At 53.1% G+C, this 22,312-nt stretch overlaps 1 protein-coding gene and 1 pseudogene across 2 annotated transcripts in view; one reads left to right on the top strand and one right to left on the bottom strand.

The window, feature by feature from the left end:
- Positions 1-6,391: 6,391 nt before the first annotated feature.
- TTBK1 (tau tubulin kinase 1) overlaps positions 6,392-22,312 on the top strand; it is a gene marked incomplete at its 3' end in the record, with an annotated part of 38,887 nt that continues 22,966 nt past the window's right edge. Inside the window, exons 1-12 of the mRNA XM_082664402.1 lie at positions 6,392-6,683; positions 9,658-9,819; positions 14,742-14,889; positions 15,137-15,210; positions 15,410-15,550; positions 16,342-16,446; positions 16,887-16,952; positions 17,401-17,493; positions 17,579-17,704; positions 19,005-19,159; positions 20,092-20,323; positions 20,558-20,736. Of these exons, the coding sequence (XP_082520528.1) occupies positions 6,393-6,683; positions 9,658-9,819; positions 14,742-14,889; positions 15,137-15,210; positions 15,410-15,550; positions 16,342-16,446; positions 16,887-16,952; positions 17,401-17,493; positions 17,579-17,704; positions 19,005-19,159; positions 20,092-20,323; positions 20,558-20,736 (1,772 nt within the window). The 5' untranslated portion in view covers position 6,392. The remainder of the gene's footprint in view (positions 6,684-9,657; positions 9,820-14,741; positions 14,890-15,136; positions 15,211-15,409; positions 15,551-16,341; positions 16,447-16,886; positions 16,953-17,400; positions 17,494-17,578; positions 17,705-19,004; positions 19,160-20,091; positions 20,324-20,557; positions 20,737-22,312) is intronic.
- Positions 13,351-13,763, bottom strand: LOC309828951 (small ribosomal subunit protein uS8-like; annotated as a pseudogene). The gene has a single exon. The product of its transcript is annotated as a small ribosomal subunit protein uS8-like (transcript).

Here is a 22,312-nt window from a genome sequence, read left to right as displayed (position 1 = left end):
TTTCCCTTCTCAGAATGTTGTAGAGAGAGTAGCGCTGAGATGTTCTGCCCCAATATGTACTATACCTAATATATACTATACCCACCTACTCAGGTACATTCTTAGTTTGATTTCCTCCCCATCCCAGCGTCTAGGCTGTTTTCTTGCTGGTGACGTCAGTTATGAGGACAATTTTGTCAAAGTGGGGAACATCTGGGGTCCTAGTCCTTGTCTTTCCTGGGTCTGGAATCTATAAAGGCCTAAACAGGAGACTCAGCCTTAGTGCTCAGTTTTGTATTTTCTTGTGAATAATTATGAATTTTAAAATTTATCAGAAAATTTAGCAAGTATGAGAAAAGAATGAAGAATAGTTTATCAAATATCCTTGTATCCACTACCCAGTTTCATCAAATCTTAAAATTTTGTTATATCTATTTCAGATCCATATATATTATATTATATTATAAATATTATAAATACACATATATTACACTATGTATTGTGTATATATGTATGTATATAGTATTGATATCTATGTATAAAAATAACCTAATACCTAAATATATAATATAGTAGATAATATATTATTTATATATATGATAGTCTATACACACATACACCTTAGATCATGCTTGTTATAGTTTTTGTTTTTGTTTTTTGCCGTACGCGGGCCTCTCACTGTCGTGGCCTCTCCCGTTGCGGAGCACAGGCTCCGGATGCGCAGGCTCAGCGGCCATGGCTCATGGGCCCAGCCGCTCCGCGGCATGTGGGATTTTCCCGGACTGGGGCACGAACCCGTGTCCCCTGCATCGGCAGGCGGACTCTCAACCACTGCGCCACCAGGGAAGCCCGTTAGTTACAGTTTTATTTTCAAATCTTCTATATCCTTACAATTTTTTTTTTACTTATTTTATTTATCAATTACTGAGGTAATTTTGTTAAAATCTCCCTTTGACAGTGGATTTAAAATTTTTTTCTTGTAATTTTAACTATTTTTACTTTGTATTCTGAGACTAGTAGGTGAGTACAAGTTCAGAATTGTTATATGTTCTTGGTGGCATGCATTTTGTCCTTATGAAGTGACCCACTTTTTTCCTAATACATTCTTTTGGACTCATGTATTTTTACACCTTTTGTTTCAACCTTTCTGTATTCCAAGTGTGTCTTTAGTAAGCAGCTTATATCTGCATTTTAAAAAAGCCGATGTTCTATTAATCAGTGAACTTCGGCAATTTTTATTTATTGTGATTACTTATATGTTTGGAAGTTTTTCCTATTATCCTGTTTCATCCTTTATATTTACTATGCTTTTTCCTCACTTCTTTTTGTTTGTTTGTCATGCTTTCTCCCATGTGGATTTTTTAAAATTTGAGATATAATTGACCTATAGCATCATATTAGTTTCAAGTATACAATATAATAATATGATACATGTATGTATTTTGAAATGATCACCACAATAAGTTTAGTTAACATCCATCACCACACATAGTCACAGATTGTTTTCTTGTGATGAGAACTTTAAGATCTACTCTCTTAGCAACTTTCAAATATACAATACAGTATTGTTAACTACTGTCACCATCCCCTGGACTTTATTATCTTATTACTGGAAGTCTGTACTTTTTGACCACGTCAACCTATTTCACCTACCCCCACACTCCACTTCTGGCAGCTATCAGTCTGTTCTCTGTATCTATGAGGTCTTTTTTTTTCAGATTTCACATGTAAGTGATATGATATAGTATCTGTGTTTTTCTGTCTGACTTATTTCACTTAGCTTAATGCCCTCAGGGTCCATCCATGTTGTTGTGACTGGCTGGATTTCCTTTCTTTATGGCTGAATAATACTCCATTGCGCATATATATATATATATATATATATATATATATATATATATACACACACACACACACATCTCCACTGACAGGGCACAAGTGTTCCCTTTTCTCCACATTCTCACCAACACTTGTTATTTGTCATTTATTTATTTATTTTTTTGGCCACACTGTTCGGCCTGATGGATCTTAGTTCCCTGTCCGGGGATTGAACCTGGGTCCACGGCAGTGAAAGTGCAGAGTCCTAACCACTGGACCACCAGGGCACTCCGTCTTGTCTTTTTGATAATACCCATCCTGACAAGTGTGAGGTGGTATCTCCTCATGTTTTTTTTTAATTAATTAATTTATTTATTTTTGGCTTCATTGGGTCTTCATTGCTGTGCACGGGCTTTCTCTAGTTGCGGCGAGTGGGGGCTACTCTTCGTTTCAGTGCACGGGCCTCTCATTGCGGTGGCTTATCTTGTTGCAGAGCATGGGCTCTAGGTGCGCTGGCTTCAGTAGTTGTGGCGTGCAGGCTCAGTAGTTATGGGTCTCGGGCTCTAGAGCGCAGGCTCAGTAGGTGCGGTGCGCGGGCTTAGTTGCCCCTCGGCACGTGGGATCTTCCTGGACCAGGGCTTGAACCCGTGTCCCCTGCATTGGCAGGTGGATTCTTAACCACTGCACCACCAGGGGAGTCCTCATTGTGGTTTTGATTTACATTTTCCTGATGATTAATGATGTCAGGCACCTTCTCACGTATCTGTTGGTCATTTGTTCATCTTCTTTGGAAAAATGTCTATTCAGATCCTCTACCCATTTTTAAATCAGATTTTTTCGAGTTGTATGAATTCTTTATATATTTTAGATATTAGCTGCTCATCAGATATATGATTTGTAATATTTTCTCCCACTTCGTAGGCTGCCTTTTCATCTTGTTGATGGTTTCCTTTGCTGTATACCTTCCCATGTTTAACAACCGAAAAACTGGGAGGATACATGAAACAATGACGTTTGAACATTGGCCATCAGGCGGCCTAAGACAGTGACTCCTGAAAGACGAAACAAGCCAGGTGAGAGTATTGTCTGCAGGGTTTCTAGGCTGCAGGCAGGAGGGATCCAGGCTGAGCCTGGCTGTCTCCTTGAGCTGAGGAGATGGAAGGGGAGGCCAAGGCAGCTAGCTTGCGGGACAGAGCACAGGATAGGAGAGAGCTCTGGAATCTTCAGAGGGTTCCCTGGGACAGTCAGCTGAGGACTGATCAGCACATATGTGTGAGGAAAGTATCTGAGGTGGGAAAAGAACCATCTGAAATGAACAGAGAGAACAGTTTTTGGAGCCCACACAAGGTGGAAATCATGCCTTTCCCTCCAGATGAAGGGGTAAAACCTCATAATTCTTGGGGCATTGGGTAGATGATACCAAAGCGATTGCCTCAATGGTGGGGAAAATTAGGCCCAGACTAGATGCTTCTCAGTTCCCTCCTAACGAAGACTTAAAAAGTAAGCTTTGAAAGGATCAAACTGTTTCTAAGTAAATTAATTGCATCCCAGAACAAAGCTCAAGAGTATTTTTTTTTTTTTTTGCGGTACGCGGGCCTCTCACTGTTGTGGCCTCTCCCGTTGCGGAGCACAGGCTCCGGACGCGCAGGCCCAGCGGCCATGGCTCACGGGCCCAGCCGCTCCGTGGCATGTGGGATCTTCCCGGACCGGGGCACGAACCCGTGTCCCCCGCATCGGCAGGCAAACTCTCAACCACTGCGCCACCAGGGAAGCCCAGCTCAAGAGTATTTACTGAAGCACAAAAATATCCAGGACACCACAAGGTAAAATTAACAATATTTGGCATCCGATTTAAAAAATTACACTATGGAAAGGAGCAGAAATGTATGACCTACAGTGCAAAGATGAACCGACTGAAATGGTTTCAGAAATGATTCCGATAATAAAATTAGTAGACAGTTCATTAAAAGAGTTATTACTATTCCATGTGTTTAAGAAGTTAGAAGGAAAATTAAATATGGAAGATTTTTAAAAGACCCAGGTCAAACTTCTAGAAATGTAAACTACAATAAAAAAATACATTGAATGGGATTCATACCAGATTACATGCTGCAAAAGCAAAGATGAATAAACTTGAATAAATAGCAGTAGAAACTATCCAAAATGAAACACTGTGAGAGAAAAGACTGGGAAAAAAATGAGCAAAGCTCAGTGAGCTGCAGGACAACTTCAAGCAGCCTAGTAGACAGAGTGTTTGGAGTCCCTGAAGGAAAGAGAAGAGCAGAAAAAGTATCTGAGTAAATTGTGGCCAGAAGTTTTCTGAACTTGATGAAAACTATAAATCCACAGATACAAGATGCTCAACAAACCCCAAGCACAAGAAACATGCATACAGGGACTTCCCTGGTGGCCCAGTGGTTAAGAATCCACCTTCCAATGCAGGGGACTCGGGTTCGATCCCTGGTTGGGGAACGAAGATCCCGCATGCCATGCCACAACTAGAGGCAACTAAGCCCACATGCCACAACTAGAGAGAAGCTTGGCACGGAAACAAAGCCCAAGTGCTGCAACAAAAGATCCCATGTGCCACAACTAAGACCAGATGCAGTCAAATAAATATTTTTTAAAAACTTAAAAAAAGAAGAAACATGCATACAACTACACCAAGGCACATCATGATCAAGTAGCTTAAAAACAGCGATAAAGAGAAAATTGTAAAAGTAGCCAGAGGAGTAGAAAACATTACATACAGAGAAAGCAAACATAAGGATAACTGCAGATTTTTCATCAGAAGCAATGCAAGCTAGAAGACAGTACAGCAACATTTCTAAAATACTGAAAAAGAAAAAAGTCAACCTAGAAGTCTAACCTAGAGGTCTACTCAGATCAGACTGTCTTATCTCTGCTCAAAGTTCTTCAGTGATTTCCTGTCTAGAAGTCTGAGTCCTCTGTACATTGACTCTGCGACAGAGATGCTCATGCAGTAGGCTTATTGGGATGTGCTCTGAGGATCAACATCTGGGGAGGACTGAAGGAAGCAGCACTGGGCAGAGTAGATGCTGAGTTTTGACGCAGCCTCAACAGAAACCTTGGCTCACCCTATCGGGGGTTCGCAAATGGGATGTTCCTTCAGAGTGGCCTTGAGTTGGGGTGATGGTGCCAGGCCTTTGTACTCACGGGTCTATCATCGATTGGCTATGGGATGCCCCAGGAAGGGCACATGATCTTGGGCACGGCAGCTCCCTTGGTCAAGGGCAATTCCAGACAGACAGTGAGCTGAGAGAGCCAGTCTGCAGCACCCCAGGCTGCCAGGGAAATGTGTCCTTGGATTCTGAAGGAGGATCTGATGGCTCACCACATTGTCCACTGTGCTTCCAAAAACTAAATGGAGAGAATCTAATCTCCTTAGCACAGCACACAAGGCCCATCATTAATGATCTTGCACAAGGTCACCCCCAGCTCACCACACACTATCTTCTCAGCCTGGAAGTCTGTCCCACCCTCTGCCCTGGCCCCACTCATCTGTTGAAAAACTCCTACTAATCCTTCAAATTACAGTCGAGTGCACCTCCTCCAAGAAGTCTCTTCTGGCTACTTTTGCAGATTCAATGATCCTTCTTGCCAGCACAGAGGTTAGAAGTATGCACCCTGGGGCCAGGGTTTGAATCCCAGCTCTGCCACTTGTTAGCTGTGTACGTAACTTAAGGCAAATTATTCAACCTCTCTGCATCTTAGTTTCCTCATCTATACAATGGGTATAACACTAATACCCTACCTCAAAGGGTTGTTATGAGGGTTAAATGAGTTAATATGTGAAAGGTCAGAACAGTGTCTGGCAGGAGTAAATCGTTACTGCTATTATTATTGTTGTTGTCGTTGTGGTTGCTGTTGAAGTTACTCAGTGTGCATTTGTTGAAGACAAGAAGGATGGAAGGAAGGGACCTGAGAGAGACAAATTGCAAAAGTATGCTCAGGAATGTTGAGTAATCCAATCTGTCAGAAGGGTAATAATAGCTTCTCTGGGCCCATATTGGGAAGAATGTTTCATGTCACAGTAAAGAGTGTGCATCTAATTTGCTAAGAGAAACGAGAGTTTGTCAACAGATGGGAGAAAGGACCAAAGAAAGAAAGGGCCAGGCTGAGCCAGGAGGTAAGGTGTATATATATATACGGCGAGGTGAGAGTTACAGGTGAGGGATGGTGTTAGAAGAAATGGGGGGGGGGGCTTATGAGAGGATGGGTACAGGTGAGGGGAAATGAGTTTAGAGGAAAGTAACATGAACGTATGGAAGATTATGTGGGAAAATCAGTTGAGGCTGATGGGAACAGGTGAGGAGTGATAGAGACACGCTGGGAGTGGAGAAGATAAAGCAGGATGGAGACAGGTGAGGATTGTGGGGACAGGTAAAGAGTGACAGGGCCCCGCTGGGGGATGGGGGTCAAGCGAATGGCAGAGACCAGTGAAGAGAATCTATGATCAGAAACAGGTCCATACGAGAGAGAGTCCTAGGGCCGCAGGAGTGGAGAAAGGAGCAGAGTAGACTGTGATGTCAGAGCAAGGGCGGTGATGTAAGAGCCGGGGCGGTGAGGAGGTGATGTCAGGGCTGGTGCTGATGCTGGCGGCGCAGTGCATTGTGGGCAGCTCCCCGCTCTGCCGCTGCCGCCGCCGTCGCCGTCGCCCGAGAAGGATCCGGGCCGGGCCGGGCCGGGATGGTCCCGGTCGGGAGGCCGCCGCCACCGCCGCCGGAGGGAGCGGGCCTCCCAGCACCGCACTGAGCCGCCCCTGCCCCTGCCCCCTCTCCGCCCCGTCCCCGGGGGATGCGCCGCCTGGAGCCGCTGCCTCCGCCGCCGCAGCCGCAGCCGCAGCCGCAGCGGGCTCAGAGCAGGTGAGGCGAGGCGAGCCGAGGCGAGGCGGGGCGGGGCCGGCCGGCCGGGCGGGGGTCGGGGAGGGGTCTCCTTCTGTGAACCCATCGGGCCTCTGGCCTGGCTCACCTCCCAGCGAAGCCTTCTCCAGTTCCCCCTCCCTGTGCCGTCTCCGTCTCCGCCCGAGGTGGGACGCTGGCCTACACAGCCTGGGCCGCATCCCGAGGCCTGGATCGGCGCCCTGCCCCCAGCACACCCACCCTCTCCAGCCTGTCCTCCAGGGGTTTTGCTCCTTGCTTCTCACCTCTGTCCCCGTCCCTATGGCTTCACTCTCCTGGCATCCCTGACAGTCGTTCCCAGCTCTCTCCATAACCTCTCTCCCTCGTCCTCCCACGAGCCTCCTTGCCTACCTCCTCATCTCTTCAACTGTGCCCAGAAGCCCCTTTCATGGTCTTGTCCCCTCTTCACCTGTCATGATTATCCCTCACCTGTCTCTGTCTTATGCAACCCCCTCCTCTGATCCTGTCACCCTTGTCCCCTGCATTCCCTGTGCCCCCTTCCACACCTCTCTTCACCTGTTCCCATTACCCCTCACTGATCTCCCTCACCTCTCCTTACCTGGGCTCCCAGATTCCCACACACACCTGGCTTACACCTTGCATAGGTGCACGCCAACACTTATATGCACATGCCATGATGAGCTCGCAACCACCTAGATATACACCCCCAACATACACACCTGCACGCACACACACACATCATCGGTCCCACACTCTCATACACACACACTTGCTGACAGATATAAAACCTCCTCCACAAGCCCTCTCTCTCCACACACCCATCCCTCCACACACTAAAGGGTCCTGAGGGGGCGGTCATGGGGCAGTCAGGTTCCTTGTGTCTGTGTCATCCAACCCTAGCCTGGGCTGAGTGCAGTCCTCTGAGGCAGAGAGTGGGAAGGATGGTGGGCAGGGAGAGGTAGGGAACCCTCATTTATCCTCTTGCCTCCACTCCCCCTTTTCCCACCTCACCTGTTCCTCTATGCTTGCCCATCTGTCGAATGGGGGCAGGACTCACATCTTCCTCATCAGTCTATAGAATCCACCATCACAGGACTGGAAGGCCCACCAGAGGTCACCCTGTTTAACTCCTTAAGGCTCCCTCCCTACTGGTTCAATTACTTCTTCGATCTTGTCCTCAACTTGTCTCTCCACCTTTATTTCAGAATCCCCCATCCCTCCCTCTCCCTTCATCCTGCCATTGCTCTCACTGCCCTCTGAATTCCTGATGCCCCATTTGCCACTTGGCAGAAGGAAGGCAGAGGCCTATTTAATATCCTCACAGTCCTGATACTCTGAAGTTGTGTGGATTGGAGGAAACAGTCAGCTGAGTCATTTGGCAGAACAAGAGTGACAGTGTCCCTCTCCCTGAAGATCCCTCACAGCACACCATGACCTGTGGAAGGCTGTTTCCACGCCTTCGCTATCCCACGCTGCCCCTGTACTTGGATGGTCAGACACAGGAGCCCTGGGGAATGAGTCCATCCCAACTAAAGACAGGCTCATGGAGTTCCCGCCCCATCCACTGGTATCTTAGGCACTTTCCTCCTCTCCACCTCCCCCACCATATCCAGCCTGAGGAGCTTCCTTCTATCTGTTACTGTCCTGGGTCACTGGGAGGCCAGAGCCGTGTACTTATAAAAAGTGTAGGGGGAAGGGAGAGAGGAAAAGATCCGTTCCTGTACCGGGGTGGCAGAGATCTCAAAGAGATCTCAACCCTGCCCACACACGGGCACATCACACACCAACAGACACAAAACCACACATAAGCACACGTGGACACAGATGTACAGACACAAAGACACAGACACATAGATAGACACACACAAAAAGACACACAAAGACATATACACACTCACACAGAGGGTACACACACAGACACACACATGCGCACACTGACATTCCCCTGGGTAACCCTGGCTGGCTTTCCCAGCCCTCACACTTGGGACACTCCCCCTGATATCCAACTTCTACCTATCCGAATGCGACAAGAGCTGTGTTTCTTCCTTAGCAGACACAGAAAAGTGTGGGCAGAGGCTCTCTCACCCACTGGCCATCCAGACCCACTGCCCCCTGGCACATCTGCCTTTTCTTAGGTCGCTTCCACTTCCCCGCTGTCCTCACCTCCCCCCAGTTCAGCCTGCCTCTCTCCCTCTGAGTGGCCACAGGGCTGCCATACCTCTAAAATCCACGTCTTGAATCCATCGCCTTATGTTCACCCCATCACTCACGTCCTTGCTTCTCACCCCCATGGCCGTGTCAGTGGTTTGGGCTCAACTCTGAGTACGGTGGCAGCCTCCTCACTCAGCACCGTCCTCAAGGGGCTGTTGGGTAGCTCCTCATTTTCAGATAATCACATCTCCCATGGTTGATTGGAGGTCTCTGTCACTCTGGTGTGTGTCTTCCCTGGGTCACCCTTTGGTTCAGCAGGTCTCCCCTTTCCATAAGCCTCAGATACACAGTTCCTTGGGAACGGTGTGGCACGGGAAATGTGCGGGTGTGGGGGCCACAGATCGAATCCCCAGACTGGTCCTTCTTGGCTCAGGTCTCCCCGGCCTAGGCACTGATTCCAGTCTGGTGCGCCCCTCGGTCAGCAAATCTTCCCCACATTAGTTAGCATGTCTCTTTGGGAAACCCTTTCCCCACAGCCTGTTCACAAATCATTTTCCTCTCCTTTTTCCATTACATGTGTGTGCCCATTGCTGGTTTTCACATCTCCAGTTTGTAGTTTGTATCTCCCTTCCTGTGAATGGCATTTCTGTCTTCTCCTCTGACCTCCACTTGATTTTTACACGTTTCCCCCATTGACCCCTGGAGCATCCACCCAGTGGGCCAGGGAAAGATGCCTGCCAGGAGAATGGAACTCCCCTCCTCCATATCTGCAAGTGGGTCCCGGGTCCTAGCCTGCCCCCCTCACAGTCCCTCCCCACTCCCCCAGGTAGATGGCCCCCTCAGGGCAGGCCCTGCGGACACCCCTCCCTCTGGCTGGCGGATGCAGTGCCTAGCGGCCGCTCTTAAGGACGAAACCAACATGAGTGGGGGAGGGGAGCAGGCCGACATCCTGCCGGCCAACTACGTGGTCAAGGATCGCTGGAAGGTGGTGAGTGAGTGACCCAGCAGGGTAGAGGGACGGGTGGGGGAGGATGGGAGGAGAGGATCTGGAGACCTGTTAAAAGAGGTGCCTTGGCGCCCCTACCCTAAGAGGGAGGTGCCCCTAAGCTCATTTGCATATGGCTTGCAGGTCATTATTTTGCCTACACTTGTGGACAATCGCTTTCTCCCAGTGCCCTCTCTCCAACCCCGCCGTCTCTCACCCCTTTCCCCGCTAGGTCAAGTTGGTCGGGCCCAGCCTGCAACAACTCCTGGTTGGATGTCAGAGCAGGAGCTGCAGAGCTCATTGAGGGGAGGAGGGCGGGGGTGGGGGAGGGGGCCGTTTCTCTGCTGGACCTTGGAGAAGGGCAATGAGTGAGCCCCTCCTCTTCCGCAGAGGACAGAAAAGCTTGGGTTCGGGGAGAGAGGACCTGAAGGCGGCTCCCACCGCATCCGCACTCCATCTTCTCTATCCATCCTCCTCCCTTCACTGCTTCCTGCGGCAGGTGCAACATGCCGAGACTCCATCTCCCAGCGTGCCTTGCTCCTCCAGCCCAGGACTTCGGGCTGCTCGGTCTGCTGGGAGTTGTAGTCCGAGCTTCTTCAGGGCTTTGCCTCTCGGATGGGAGGGCGACACATGAGGGTCGAGGCAAAGGCAGTGTAGTGTATGTTGAGCGGAACCTATGAAAAATCAATCCCTGTCCCACCGCCTCCCTTTTCTTTCCGATGCTTGAGGGCACTCTGATGTCCTGTTTTTATGGGGGCAGGATGATGTGGGGCAGAATTTGGGGTGACTATGTGAGCTTGTGGGTCTGCATAGGGTGGGTGCTCGGCTCACCAGAGGTGCGGGGTTGAGAGGAGAATGGGGCCTGGCTGCGGGCAGGTCTCCATGGCAACAACTACCCAGTGGGCAGGTCTCCTAGTGGCCAGGGAGAGGGGCAAAGGTGGCAACGTTGTCAGAGATGTCTCTGGGACCGGAGGAGGTGAGGGATGGAGCTGGAGGAGCCCGAGAGCTGAGGGAAAGGGCTGTCTATGTCCCAGAGGGGGACTTCCTGAGGGGGAGAGGAAGGGGACAGAAACTGGGAGAGGAGGAGCCAGGGCAGTAATCAAAGGCATGAGGGTCTGGCAAAGTGAGGCGTGTTCCTCCAAGACGCCACCCTCACCCCCTCCGGGTCCTGCTCAGGGCATAGTTTCTGGCAGATTGGAGGCAGGAGGACTTTTGCATTGAATAGGTGAGAAAAAGAGGGTATTCACGCACATAGTGAAATTGGGTTAGAAATTTCCTGTGCTTTTTGAGGGAGGGGGTGGGAGATGAGTGGGGAGAGAAGTGGCAGGGGGGGGAGGGGAAAGGGGCAAGCCCTCAGTCTTTGCCAGGTGACCTCGCTTTCCCCTCCCTCCCTGGACCCTGGAGAAATAGAGAGGGTGGGGTGCCAGATGCCTGCCCTCAGCCAGTCTCCACGAGGGACAGACAGAGAGTGAGGCACAGCTCAGGAGCCAAGAAAACTGCCCAGATGGGCTGTGCCAAGAGAAAATGAGGGTCCGTGGCATTTGGTGGAGTATTTAAAAATAATAGCATTTTTTTCTTCTTGAGGGGTGCCCCTTAGAATCAGAACGTCAAAGTATAATAACAATAAAAACTTATCATTTATTTTGAGCACTTACTGTGGCCGGGCGCTATGCAAAATGCCTTACATGCATTATCTCAACAACCTATGGAGTAGATACTGTTATTATCCCCGTTTCACAGTTGTGGAAACTGAGGCACCAGGATTAGCTAACTTGCCAAGTTCCCGTGACTAGTCGGTGGAACCAGGTTTGTCTGACTGCTGGGGCAACAGTCACTGAACTATGTTGCTTCCTAAGAATTAGCCCATCTGAGAATCAGGATCAGAGAACGGAGGGAGAGTTGTGACATATATTCTAGTCCAACTCTCATTTTACAGAAGGGGAAAAGCAGAAACTCACCCCAGTTCACCCAGAGCTGGGCCAAGAAACCTGGTTTCCTTTTTCCTAAGTGAATGCTAGTCCTATTGTGTCATGTTTCTTGAGGTCCTTCGGCAGGGGAGAGGGTCCAGAAAAAATTTAGGAGGGGAGGAATAGGGTCTGGTGCAGGGAGGTTGAGAGAACATTCTTGTCACTGGGCTGTGGGCAAAGCTGTTTTGTGACTTTCGTGGGCCTTGGGCACTTTTGCCCTTACCGGCCCCTTCCAACATAATAAAGTACTAAAGATTGCAATTGTATGACTGCATTGCTATAATGAGGAATAAATTAATACTATATAATACAATTTTTTGACCTAAAAGTTCATTTCCCCCTTCTGATTGTAAAAGAAATGAAAACATTTTCATGGCCTCCTAAAAGTATTATTAGGGTGCCTGCAGTACTCCCCTGCCCCCAGAGGTTCTGTAATGGGTGGGTGGGGGGTGAGGAAGGAACTAAGGAAAGAGAAACAGACTCTGTTTGGAAGTGGACGTGGTAGAGAAATACCCTTTGGCATCCTGGGAAAATGGACAGTAGGTGTCAGAAATGTCTTGGGTGCCCCGAGCCCTCCTTACCATCTCCAGCAAGGATTTTGGAGCCTGGCAGATCTGGCCTTGAATCTCAGCACTCACACTGTTAATCACAGTATAGTCAATGGTTCCTATTATTTCAGTTAAGACTGTGGGTTCTGCATCAGATTCCCTGGGTTTAAGTGAAACCCGGCTTTGCAACTTACTAGCAGTGTGAACTGGGGCAAGGTACTTAACTCTCTGTGCCTAAGTTTTCCTTTTGTGCAAAATGACAACTCCTGTGACCTTCCTTACCTGTGTTGCTGGGAGCCTCTGGGGATGAGCTGAGATGATGTCTGTGAGTCTGGAGCACAGAAAACGAGGTGTTTCCTCCACGTTCCCACAAAGAAAACCGTAAAGGAATCTAGACGATACTAGAATCTCCCCTGAGTTTCCCGTTCCCAGAGGAAGACATGCCATTGCTTCCCTTGAGTCTGCATCTGTCTCCTCCTGTCCTGAAATTCTGCTAGAAGTCTGACCTTAACTTTCATCTCAAGTAGAGAGGGACCCCGGTTTATCACTGTTCTTCCTCCCTCCTCTTTCCTGGGCACAAGAACCCAGCCAGCCTTCCACTTGTCTTCCAAATCTTCCCTTCATCCTTCTCTCTTTCTCTAGAGTGTTTACAACTGTAACCTGCTGGGAACTCGCAGTCCTCAGCTCTGCCCTGCCCCCTATCTCTCACCATTCCCATGTTTCAACCACCATTAAACATTTATTGGGCATCCGCGTGCTGAATAAATGCCAAGGGGCGGGCTCAGATGCAGGAGGCTTAGAGTCAGGAGTTTACAGATGCTCAGAGCAGCCTCCATCCAATCATGAGCAAGCCCTGCTGCGGCTGGCACGTTACAAGCCAACAGGACACAAGTGAGGACTCTGGAAGAGGTCAGGCCACCCATGGGTGGGGGGCTCCCTGGGGAGGGGAGAATTGAACTGTTTAGCTTTTTTTTTTTTTTTCTGTTGAGGCATTTTCTTTGCACAGATGTGTTACATCCCTAGAAAAAGAATTCCGGGATTTTCCCTCCTGTGTTTTTTCATCTTGCTTCCTCACGGTTCATGATGCCAGCTGAGGTTATCAGTACAATGAAACCACACTGACGGGACGGAAGCAGATTATTCTGCCATTTTTCTAGCTCTTTGAGCTGCACATCAAATCCGGGGCTGATCACTCTACACTTGTTTAGCCTGCCTGTGAGGTTCACAATAATTTTCCCAGCTCCGTGAGCATCAGTGATTTCAAACTCGCCAGTGTAACCATGCTTCAGCATCCCAGTTAGAAACTGGACGGTGACTTTGGAGCAGCAAAGCCTAATAAGAACGTGGCATTTGCCTCACTTTTGTTGATGCTGTTGAGAGCATCAGCTGGGACCTTTGTGCGCACCATTATGACGACACGGAAAGATGGCGGAAAGAGGTGTACATCTTTCTTAAGCCAAATGAGTCCCAACTTAGAACTCAGCACCTTCTCCCCTGTCCCCCCATCATTGCCAGCAGCACCCTCACTCTCCAAGACCCCTGGGCCCCTGACTTAATCCCGCCCCGTAACTCAGCCTTGCTCATCTCCCCTGGCCAACTCCGCCTCTGTCACCGTTCTCCCCTCTGCCTTTTCTCACTGCCTGCCCAGAACATCAGAGCTCCACTGCAATGCTCCCTGAGAACACACAAAGTCTCTTCAAACCTCCATCCCCACCATGTTCCCCTGGACAGGAGGCTCACCCTGGTTTGGGGCGTCTGACCTGGGGCCTCGGGAGTGACGTGAGCTTCAGCAGGGGACCTGGGCAGAGAACACCCTTTGCTGAGTCCCCTCCCCCGAACACTTCCCTCTAAATGCTCTCTGCCCCTGGTGGCATCTTTCAGGAGACTGCCAACCCCAGGAAGGGCTGGCCTCCCTGGGGGAGGGACCCACCTGAAGCTGCAAGGTTCTGGAAATTAGTTTGGCTTCTGGACGGAGGCGGCTCAGTCTAGGTGGGGGAGGGGGGGAGCGTGATATTTACTGTCCTTAAAAGGCTCACGGTGGCCCATTATCTCTTCAGAATCCTGCATCGGCTCGTCTCCTTGTCTCTGTGGAGTCTCAGGTCTCATAACTTTCCCACTGCCCACTCTGACATCTAGCCCCATGCGTGTGCGTGTGTGTGTGTGCGTGTGTGTGTGTGTGTGTCTGTGTCTGTGGATAGTTGTACACCCATGGGCTGAGCTCTCTGTCTCCAGCACTAGGAGAGGAGGTGGGAGCACGGGTGGGCGGGGTGAAAAGGGAGCCACGGGGTCCTCCCCTTCAAGGACAGCCCCTGCCCCCATCAGTGAAGGAAGTGACCCAGTAATGGGTGGGGTGAGGAGCTGTTCAGCCTGATCCCTGTGTCCCCTATTCCCCTTTCACCCATCTCTGTAGCTCAAAAAGATCGGGGGCGGGGGCTTTGGTGAGATCTACGAGGCCATGGACCTGCTGACCAGGGAGAACGTGGCCCTGAAGGTGGAGTCGGCCCAGCAGCCCAAGCAGGTCCTCAAGATGGAGGTGGCTGTGCTCAAAAAGCTGCAAGGTGCGGGTCCAGGGCAAGATGGGAGGGAAGAGGTGATGGAGCCAGGGGCTGAGAGGTGATGGGCGAGGGGATGTGGGAACAGAGTCCAAGAGTGATGATGGGCCTAAGGGCAGGGGGAGGTGGGAGAAGTGGCCATGGGGCCAGGGCTGGGGGAACCAGGAATCAAGAGTGCACGGGAAGCCCACCTTAGGGCTGGGAGTGAGGAAGAAGGAGTAGGAGTTGGGAGACCCCTGTCTGTATCCCTCAGGGAAAGACCACGTGTGCAGGTTCATTGGCTGTGGCCGCAACGAGAAGTTTAACTATGTAGTGATGCAGCTCCAGGTGAGTCCCCGTGGCCCATCCTCCCTTCACTCTCCCCCAGGAGCTCTGGTGGTGGCTCCTGGGGTGGATGGAGACTGTGGCCCTGGGAGGAATGGGGAGTGGGCGCAAGCCTTTGGGGCGAGGCTGGGCAGAGTGTCATGGCGGTGGTGGTCGGATGGCAGCTGAGCTGGGCCTGTCCCCACCCCCACCCCCACCCCAGGGCCGGAACCTGGCTGACCTGCGACGCAGCCAGCCTCGAGGCACCTTCACGCTGAGCACCACTCTGCGGCTGGGCAAGCAGATCCTGGAGTCCATCGAGGCCATCCACTCCGTGGGCTTCCTGCACCGCGACATCAAGCCGGTGAGGGCTGCCCCCTCCTCTGAAGCACACACCCCGCCTCCTCTCCTTCCCTGGGTCCCCTGGTTTCTTCTCCAGGGCAGTGGTTGGGTGGGGACAGCCTCTTCTACCCATCCCCTCCTCCTGCTCTCCATCCCAAGTTCCAACTCTTCCTCTCCCCTGCCTCTCAGGAGCACCCCTGCCTGCCCCTTGGGCGTGCCAGTGTCCTCCCCTCTTTTCTCTTCTCTTCCTTTTTCTCACCCCTGACCTGAATAGTCCTTGAACCTGGAAAGGTGAAGGGGTTGGGGAAGGATGGAGGGATTGAAGAAGGAAGGGCGACGAGGGGCTGGGGCTTGGTAAGAGATTCCAAGTAGCTGATTTTGTAACATCTTGGATCTTGGTGCTTGGACCCAATTTAAAGTGGTGAAAACTGAGGCCCAGAAAGGTTGGTTGAATGGCCCAAGGTCACACAGCAAGAACAATGCTGGTCTCCTGATGCCTCAGAGCAGGACAGTTACACTAAGCCACCCAGCCCTGCTGGGAGTTCCAAGGATTCGGAGCCAGGCGACCTTGGCTGGGTCGCCTCTTGCTGTGTGATCTCGGAGAAGCCTGCAGTTTGCTCTCAGTTTCCTCCCATCTAAAATGAGCATAATCACACCTGCCCCTCAGATAAGGTCCGTGACCTGCTGTACATATTGATGTTTTACCCTCACGTGAGTGTATGTGGGGTGGAAGGCCCCTCACCAGAGCTGTTTCTTGGTGTCCCCTGAGGTGGGCCTGGAGCCCCAAGGTTCACAGCTACTGTCTTCCCCCAGTCAAACTTTGCCATGGGCAGGCTGCCCTCCACCTACAGAAAGTGCTACATGTTGGATTTTGGGCTGGCCCGGCAGTACACCAACACCACGGGGGACGTTCGGCCCGTGAGTACCGCCGCTCACGGGAATCCTGGCATCCTCGCCCCACGCCCTGATCTGGGGACCCTTCACCAGTTTTCCCTGCAGCTGCCTAGACAGGCCTGGCCTTGTGTTCAGTGTCACCCAGTGCTGGGTCCACTCGCGGCCTGTCCCCCTCTCCCCCTTGGCCTGGGTGGATGCCACTTCCACACCCTGTGGTCTGCCTGGTCAAGGGCAGACGCAGGGGCAATGAGCAGGGTCGGGAGACGGGTTTAGGACTGGGCTTGGTGTGTCAGGTTGCTCCTGACCAGGCCGACTCGGGAGTGCCGTGGCGGGTGGGGGGGGGTGATGGGGGAGGAGGCAGTCAGGGCTAAAGTAGGCAGAATTAGGCTTGGTAAGCAGGGTTGAGATGTGGCCGAGGTCAGGGGCAGTGGGTGACGTTCCTGGTGGTGTCCTCCCCTCTGCAGCCTCGGAATGTGGCCGGGTTTCGCGGGACTGTTCGCTATGCCTCGGTCAATGCTCACAAGAACCGGGTGAGTGGCAGGGCGGGACTGAGGGATGTGGGAACAGTAAGGGCAGAGGTCAGGGGCAGAATATGCTGCTGAGGAAGAGAGCAGGGCAGGCAGCTGTGATGGGAGGTGGGGAGAGGAGTGCAGGGCAGGGGCTGGAAGATGCCCCTCCAGAGACCCTGATTGGAAGAGGGCTCGGCGGGCGTCTCCCCTTGACGTCACCTTCTTCCTTGTATTGGGGATCCCCTCCTCTCTGTCCCATCACAAATCTCTGTGGATGAGAAAGCACACACGGAACTTTTGACTGTGGGATTCTGTGTGTTGGCGGGTCAGGAATGGAGCCGTGACTTCAGGGAGACCCCAGCTCTGCCCATAGGCACCCTGACTGGTGTCCCTCAGTGAAGGGTCAGCCTCCACTCCCAGGGAAGGACCTGAGAGCCATGGGTGACCCCCTCCCTGCTCCCACCCCCAGGAGATGGGCCGCCACGATGACCTGTGGTCCCTCTTCTACATGCTTGTGGAGTTTGCAGTGGGTCAGCTGCCTTGGAGGAAGATCAAGGACAAGGTGAGGGCGGTACAGCTGGGTCTGAGCGCAGGGCGGGCGTGTGGGGCAGCTGCGGCTGCATCTCCCAGTGCCCTCTTGTCTCCAGGAGCAGGTGGGGATGATCAAGGAGAAGTACGAGCACCGGATGCTGCTGAAGCACATGCCCTCCGAGTTCCACCTTTTCCTGGACCACATCGCCAGCCTCGACTATTTCACCAAGCCCGATTACCAGGTGGGAGCCTGCCTGCCTGCTCCTGCGCCCCCGACGCCTCTCTATGGGTGACTGTCTCCAGCGCCACCCATCCTGCTGAGGCCCTGCGCCCCTGCCGGCTTGGCCCTGAGCACCTCCCCCGGTCTTCCAACCGCACGAAAGAAACTGTTGTGTGCTCTTGTAAACAGTAGTCACAGCTAAGATTTATCAAGAGCTCACCCTGTTCTCAGTACTTTTCCTGCATTAACTCATTTAAGCTTTAAAACAAGCCTTTGGTGATATTGCGTGTTCTTTATGTTATTATTCCAGCACTTAACAATTAATGAAGCCAAGTGCTTTCAAGGACTTTACACTGAAACTCTGCAGGAGGCCAAGTGGGATGATTATCCCCATCTCATAGATGAGGAAACTGAGGCCTGACAGCCTGGTTAGGAGCAGGGCAGGGCTCAGGCACATCTGACTCCAAGTCCAGTGCTCTTTCCAAGGCGCCATCACTACACCCCTATGGGACCCACTGATCAGAGAATGTTCTGCCCAGGATCCACTATGTGCGAGGCACGGCTACACACCACAGGGAGCACAGATAGTGTCAGGCACACAGTGGGCTCGCAGTGAAGGGGGTCCTGCTAGCAGAGACAACCCTCTGGAGAGACCTAAGTCAGAAGTGGAAAGGTCTGTGGGGCCGCCACCTCCTGAACCCAGGGACCCAGTTGTTGGCAGAGGTCCCTTACTCGGGCAGTGGGAGGCCAAGCCCCCCAGGCCTAGCTCAGCCTCATGGGTTGCCCCAGACCACACAGCTTCGAGCACACCCTGTGCTGGGCCCTGGGCTGGCTGCTAGAAATGTAGAGGTGGCAGATAGGCCTGTGAACAATTCAAACCGCTGCTCTGTGCCCAATCGTGTGGGCGGGGTATTCAGGGAAGGCTTCAGAGTGGAGAAGACAGTGGGAAAGGCACTGCAGGCAGAGGAAGCAGCCTGTGCAGAGGCATGACCCCAGGTGGTGGGTTTGGGAAACTACTCCTGCTGCTTCTGCTGAGATGTGGAGGTGGCAGAGGAGGCTGGGGCTGGAAATCAGGGGACAGATCTCCAAGGGCTTGTGTCCAGCCAGTGGAGCTTAAGTCAAGATGATAATTTGCATGCTGATTTGCATACTTTGTGCATGTTGTCATTTAAAATCAATGTGCCCTTCTTTCAATGCCCCCTCGTGGCCCATCCCTGTCCTGGAAGGCCCCTCTCTTCCCCCTGCAATCCCAGCAACTGCCCCCTCCTCCTGGCTAGCCCCTGGGTCACCTCTCTGTCCTCCCGCCACCCCCATCCCTGCAGTTGATCATGTCAGTGTTTGAGAACAGCATGAAGGAGCGGGGCATCGCGGAGAACGAGGCCTTTGACTGGGAGAAGGCGGGCAATGACGCCCTCCTGTCCACGAGCACCTCCACCCCGCCCCAGCAGAACACCCGGCAGACGGCAGCCATGTTTGGGTGAGTCTTGGGAGGGGCGACGGGGGGCAGATGACCCCTGCCCCGAGGTGTCACCTGAGAAGCCAGTCCTCTCCTCCTCTTCCTACCTGGACACACCTGGCTGTCTCTCCTGTTCTTGGTGCTCAGAAGCAGGGTTCTTGAATCCCAGGGAGCTCTGCCACATCTCTCCCTTCAATCTGGAGATGGAGGGGGCATCCTTATTTGGAGTTCTTGACCTTACTGGGGAGCAGGGAGCCCTGAGTGAGATTCCCCCAGCGCCACAGTCTGTCTGTTTCTTGGTGGTCACACGCATCCATTCAGGGAACAGGTCTTGAGCCCTGGCACCAGGCCCTGTGGGGGCTCCGAGAAGAGATGTGCAGCCCCTGCCCTCCAGGCACTCTTAGTTGAGTCTGGGATGTTTATAATCGATGGGTCAGCGATTTCAGATCTAACTGAAAAGCACAAAGATAGAGTGGCCCAGGGAGGGGCCCGAGTGAGAAGGGCTCCCCACCCAGCCCTAGGGGTGAGCCAGGGGACACACTGCGGAGACTCCACAGGACTTGCCAGCACGTGAGGTGCCGGGTCTGTAAAGATATTGGTCCAGGAACTCCAAAGTGATTCTTTCTTTAGACCCATTTCCTAGTCTCAAGGAAGCCAGCCAGCGAAATGTAGTGGGGAGCTGGCAGGGCCGGTGAGCATCGAGATCTCCTAAATAAACCGAGCCAGGTGGGGCCGTAATTGCCCTCCAGCCCTCTGACCACCTGAGCCACCTGACGGTGGTCTGGTCCCAGAGGGTTTGCAAGCCAGGGATGGAGATGGGCCTACGGACGCCCCGACCCTGCCAGACCTTGCCTGTGCCCACTCTCATGGGTGGCGGGTGGTCTCCGGGGCCTGTGCAAGAGGAGAGGGCACCCCTGCCAGCCTTGCCCACGGCCCCCTCCTGGCCTCCACAGGGTGGTCAACGTGACGCCGGTGCCCGGCGACCTGCTCCGGGAAAACACTGAGGATGTGCTGCAGGGCGAACACCTGAGTGACCAGGAGAACGCACCTCCGATCCTGCCGGGGCGGCCCCCCGAGGGGCCGGGCTCCAGCCCCCACCTCGCCCCCCATCCCGGGGGTCCTGAGGCTGAAGTCTGGGAGGAGACAGATGTCAACCGGAACAAACTCCGGATCAACATTGGCAAAGTAACTGCAGCTGCGGAGGGGGACGCGGGTGGCCTTCCCCCTCCCACCTTGCTCCCCACCCGTGGGCCCCTCTCCCCAGCCGCCTGCCTGCTCGCCCTGCCTCCCTGGCCCGGCCCCATCCCAGGATCACCGGCATCCCAGTGCTCGGACCTCCCTCTCTCTCCTTCACCCCAGAAAACCACCTGCCCACAGCTGCCCTGTCAGCCCCACTCATGGAGCTCCCCTGCCCTGCAGACCCCCTGTGTGGTGGAGGAGGAGCAGAGCCGAGTTGCGGGGCTCCCCGGCTCCCCGGTGCGTGTCCCCCCAGACTCACCGACAACCCCAGTCCGTTCTCTGCACTACCGGAGGGTCAACAGCCCTGAGTCGGAGAGGCTGTCCACGGCGGATGGGCGGGTGGAACTGCATGAGAGGAGGTGGGTCTGGAGCCAGGGGGATGGTCAGGGGCCCCTGGTCCCCTCCACCTTCACACGCCTGGTCTGGAGGAAAGTTCAGATTCCAGGCAGAGGTGGGGGGACCTTGGAAGCGTTAAGAGGGTTCTACTTGGGCCTGGGGTCAGACTCAGTTAGAGTCAGTGACCAGCCTGGAGAGGGGGTGGGGGATGCAGAGGGCCCGGCTCAGACCACGGAGGGGCGTGGGGCTGGAGGAAGGTGTAGGAGGAGGTGAGAGCTGAGATGTAGGTGGGCGTGCTTCCAGAACCTCTTTCCCTGGGGACTAATCACAGATGCCTCAGAGCAGCTGGGGCCTGGAGAAGGGTTCGGAAGAGCCTGAGGAGAAGACAGACCAAGTTTTGGGGGTCAGGCCTCGGGGATCTGAATGTCAAGGAGGGACCTGGTTGGTGGGTGGCAGTGTTGGAGAGTTTAGACTTAAGGTGAGCCTTTAGGATGGGGGATGAGAGGGTGGCTGGTTGACCTTGGGTGGCTGATGGCCACTAGGGACCAGGGTCCCGTCCTCACCTTAGATCTGATGGGTGGGACAACCTCGGGTGGGAGACATGACCCCACCTCCCTTGGCTCCGGGTGGGGCTTCACCTCACAGCAAGGCGGAGGCCTTCTCTGCACCAGGAAAGAGGTCTCTTCCTGGGGCCCAGCCCTGGGGTAGGAGGTCCCTGCCTCCTCATGCCCCACTTCAGCCAGGAACCCCCGTCTGGACTCTGCCCCGAACTGCACGTCCCCTCTGGGATGGGCACAGTGCCCCTCTGGGGTGTGGAGACGCCCGAGTCAGGGCAGTCCTGTGCCAATCCCTGTGGCGACCCCAGGACAAAGAGACGCAGGCCCTGTCCGGAGGGAGCCGACAGCCCTCACACACACACTCACATCCACACACACCCCCACGCTCATACTCACACACACACACACACACACACTACACTCACACGCACACTCTCACACACGTCCACACACTCACACACACCTTCACACATCCACCGCACTCACACACACACTCACACGCATACTCTCACACGCACACACACTCATTTTCACACGCCCACCACACTCACACACTCATACACACACACGCTCACCACACTCACACTCTCACAGGTTGAACTACCCAGGCCAGAAGACCACATTTTCATCCATCATCGCCCAGAGGGTTCAGGAAACAGGGAGGAGTCAGGAGGGGCAGTTTGGAAGGGATACGAGTGGAGAAGGGAGGTGGGAAATGCCCTGAGCAAAGACAGTCCTGAAGAGCACATTGGTTTGGTTCAGACTGAACCCTTGTTTCAGGGATGCTGGGGAGAGGAGAGGGCTGAGGAGAGATTTTCTGGAAGGTTCAGGATCTCAGGCAGGGCAAAAGCGTTTGGGGTGCTCTGGGGCACTTGGGAGCAGGAGAACCTATGAAGCTGGTGAGATCAGGGTGTCCCACCTCCCTGCTTTCTTCAGTTCCCGCTCCCCCCACAGTCTTCGGCCCCTGTCTTCCTCTGGCTTCCTTTCTCCTTCACATCTATTTAGACAAACCATGCTCTTGGGAAAGGAAGTGACATTAGCC

This window comes from Grampus griseus (genome assembly GCF_964374135.1).
Source record: "Grampus griseus genome assembly, chromosome: 10".
Classification (NCBI taxonomy): Eukaryota; Metazoa; Chordata; class Mammalia; order Artiodactyla; family Delphinidae; genus Grampus; species Grampus griseus.
Note: the sequence above shows the minus strand (reverse complement) of the source record. Positions and strands in the feature narration are given on the sequence as shown.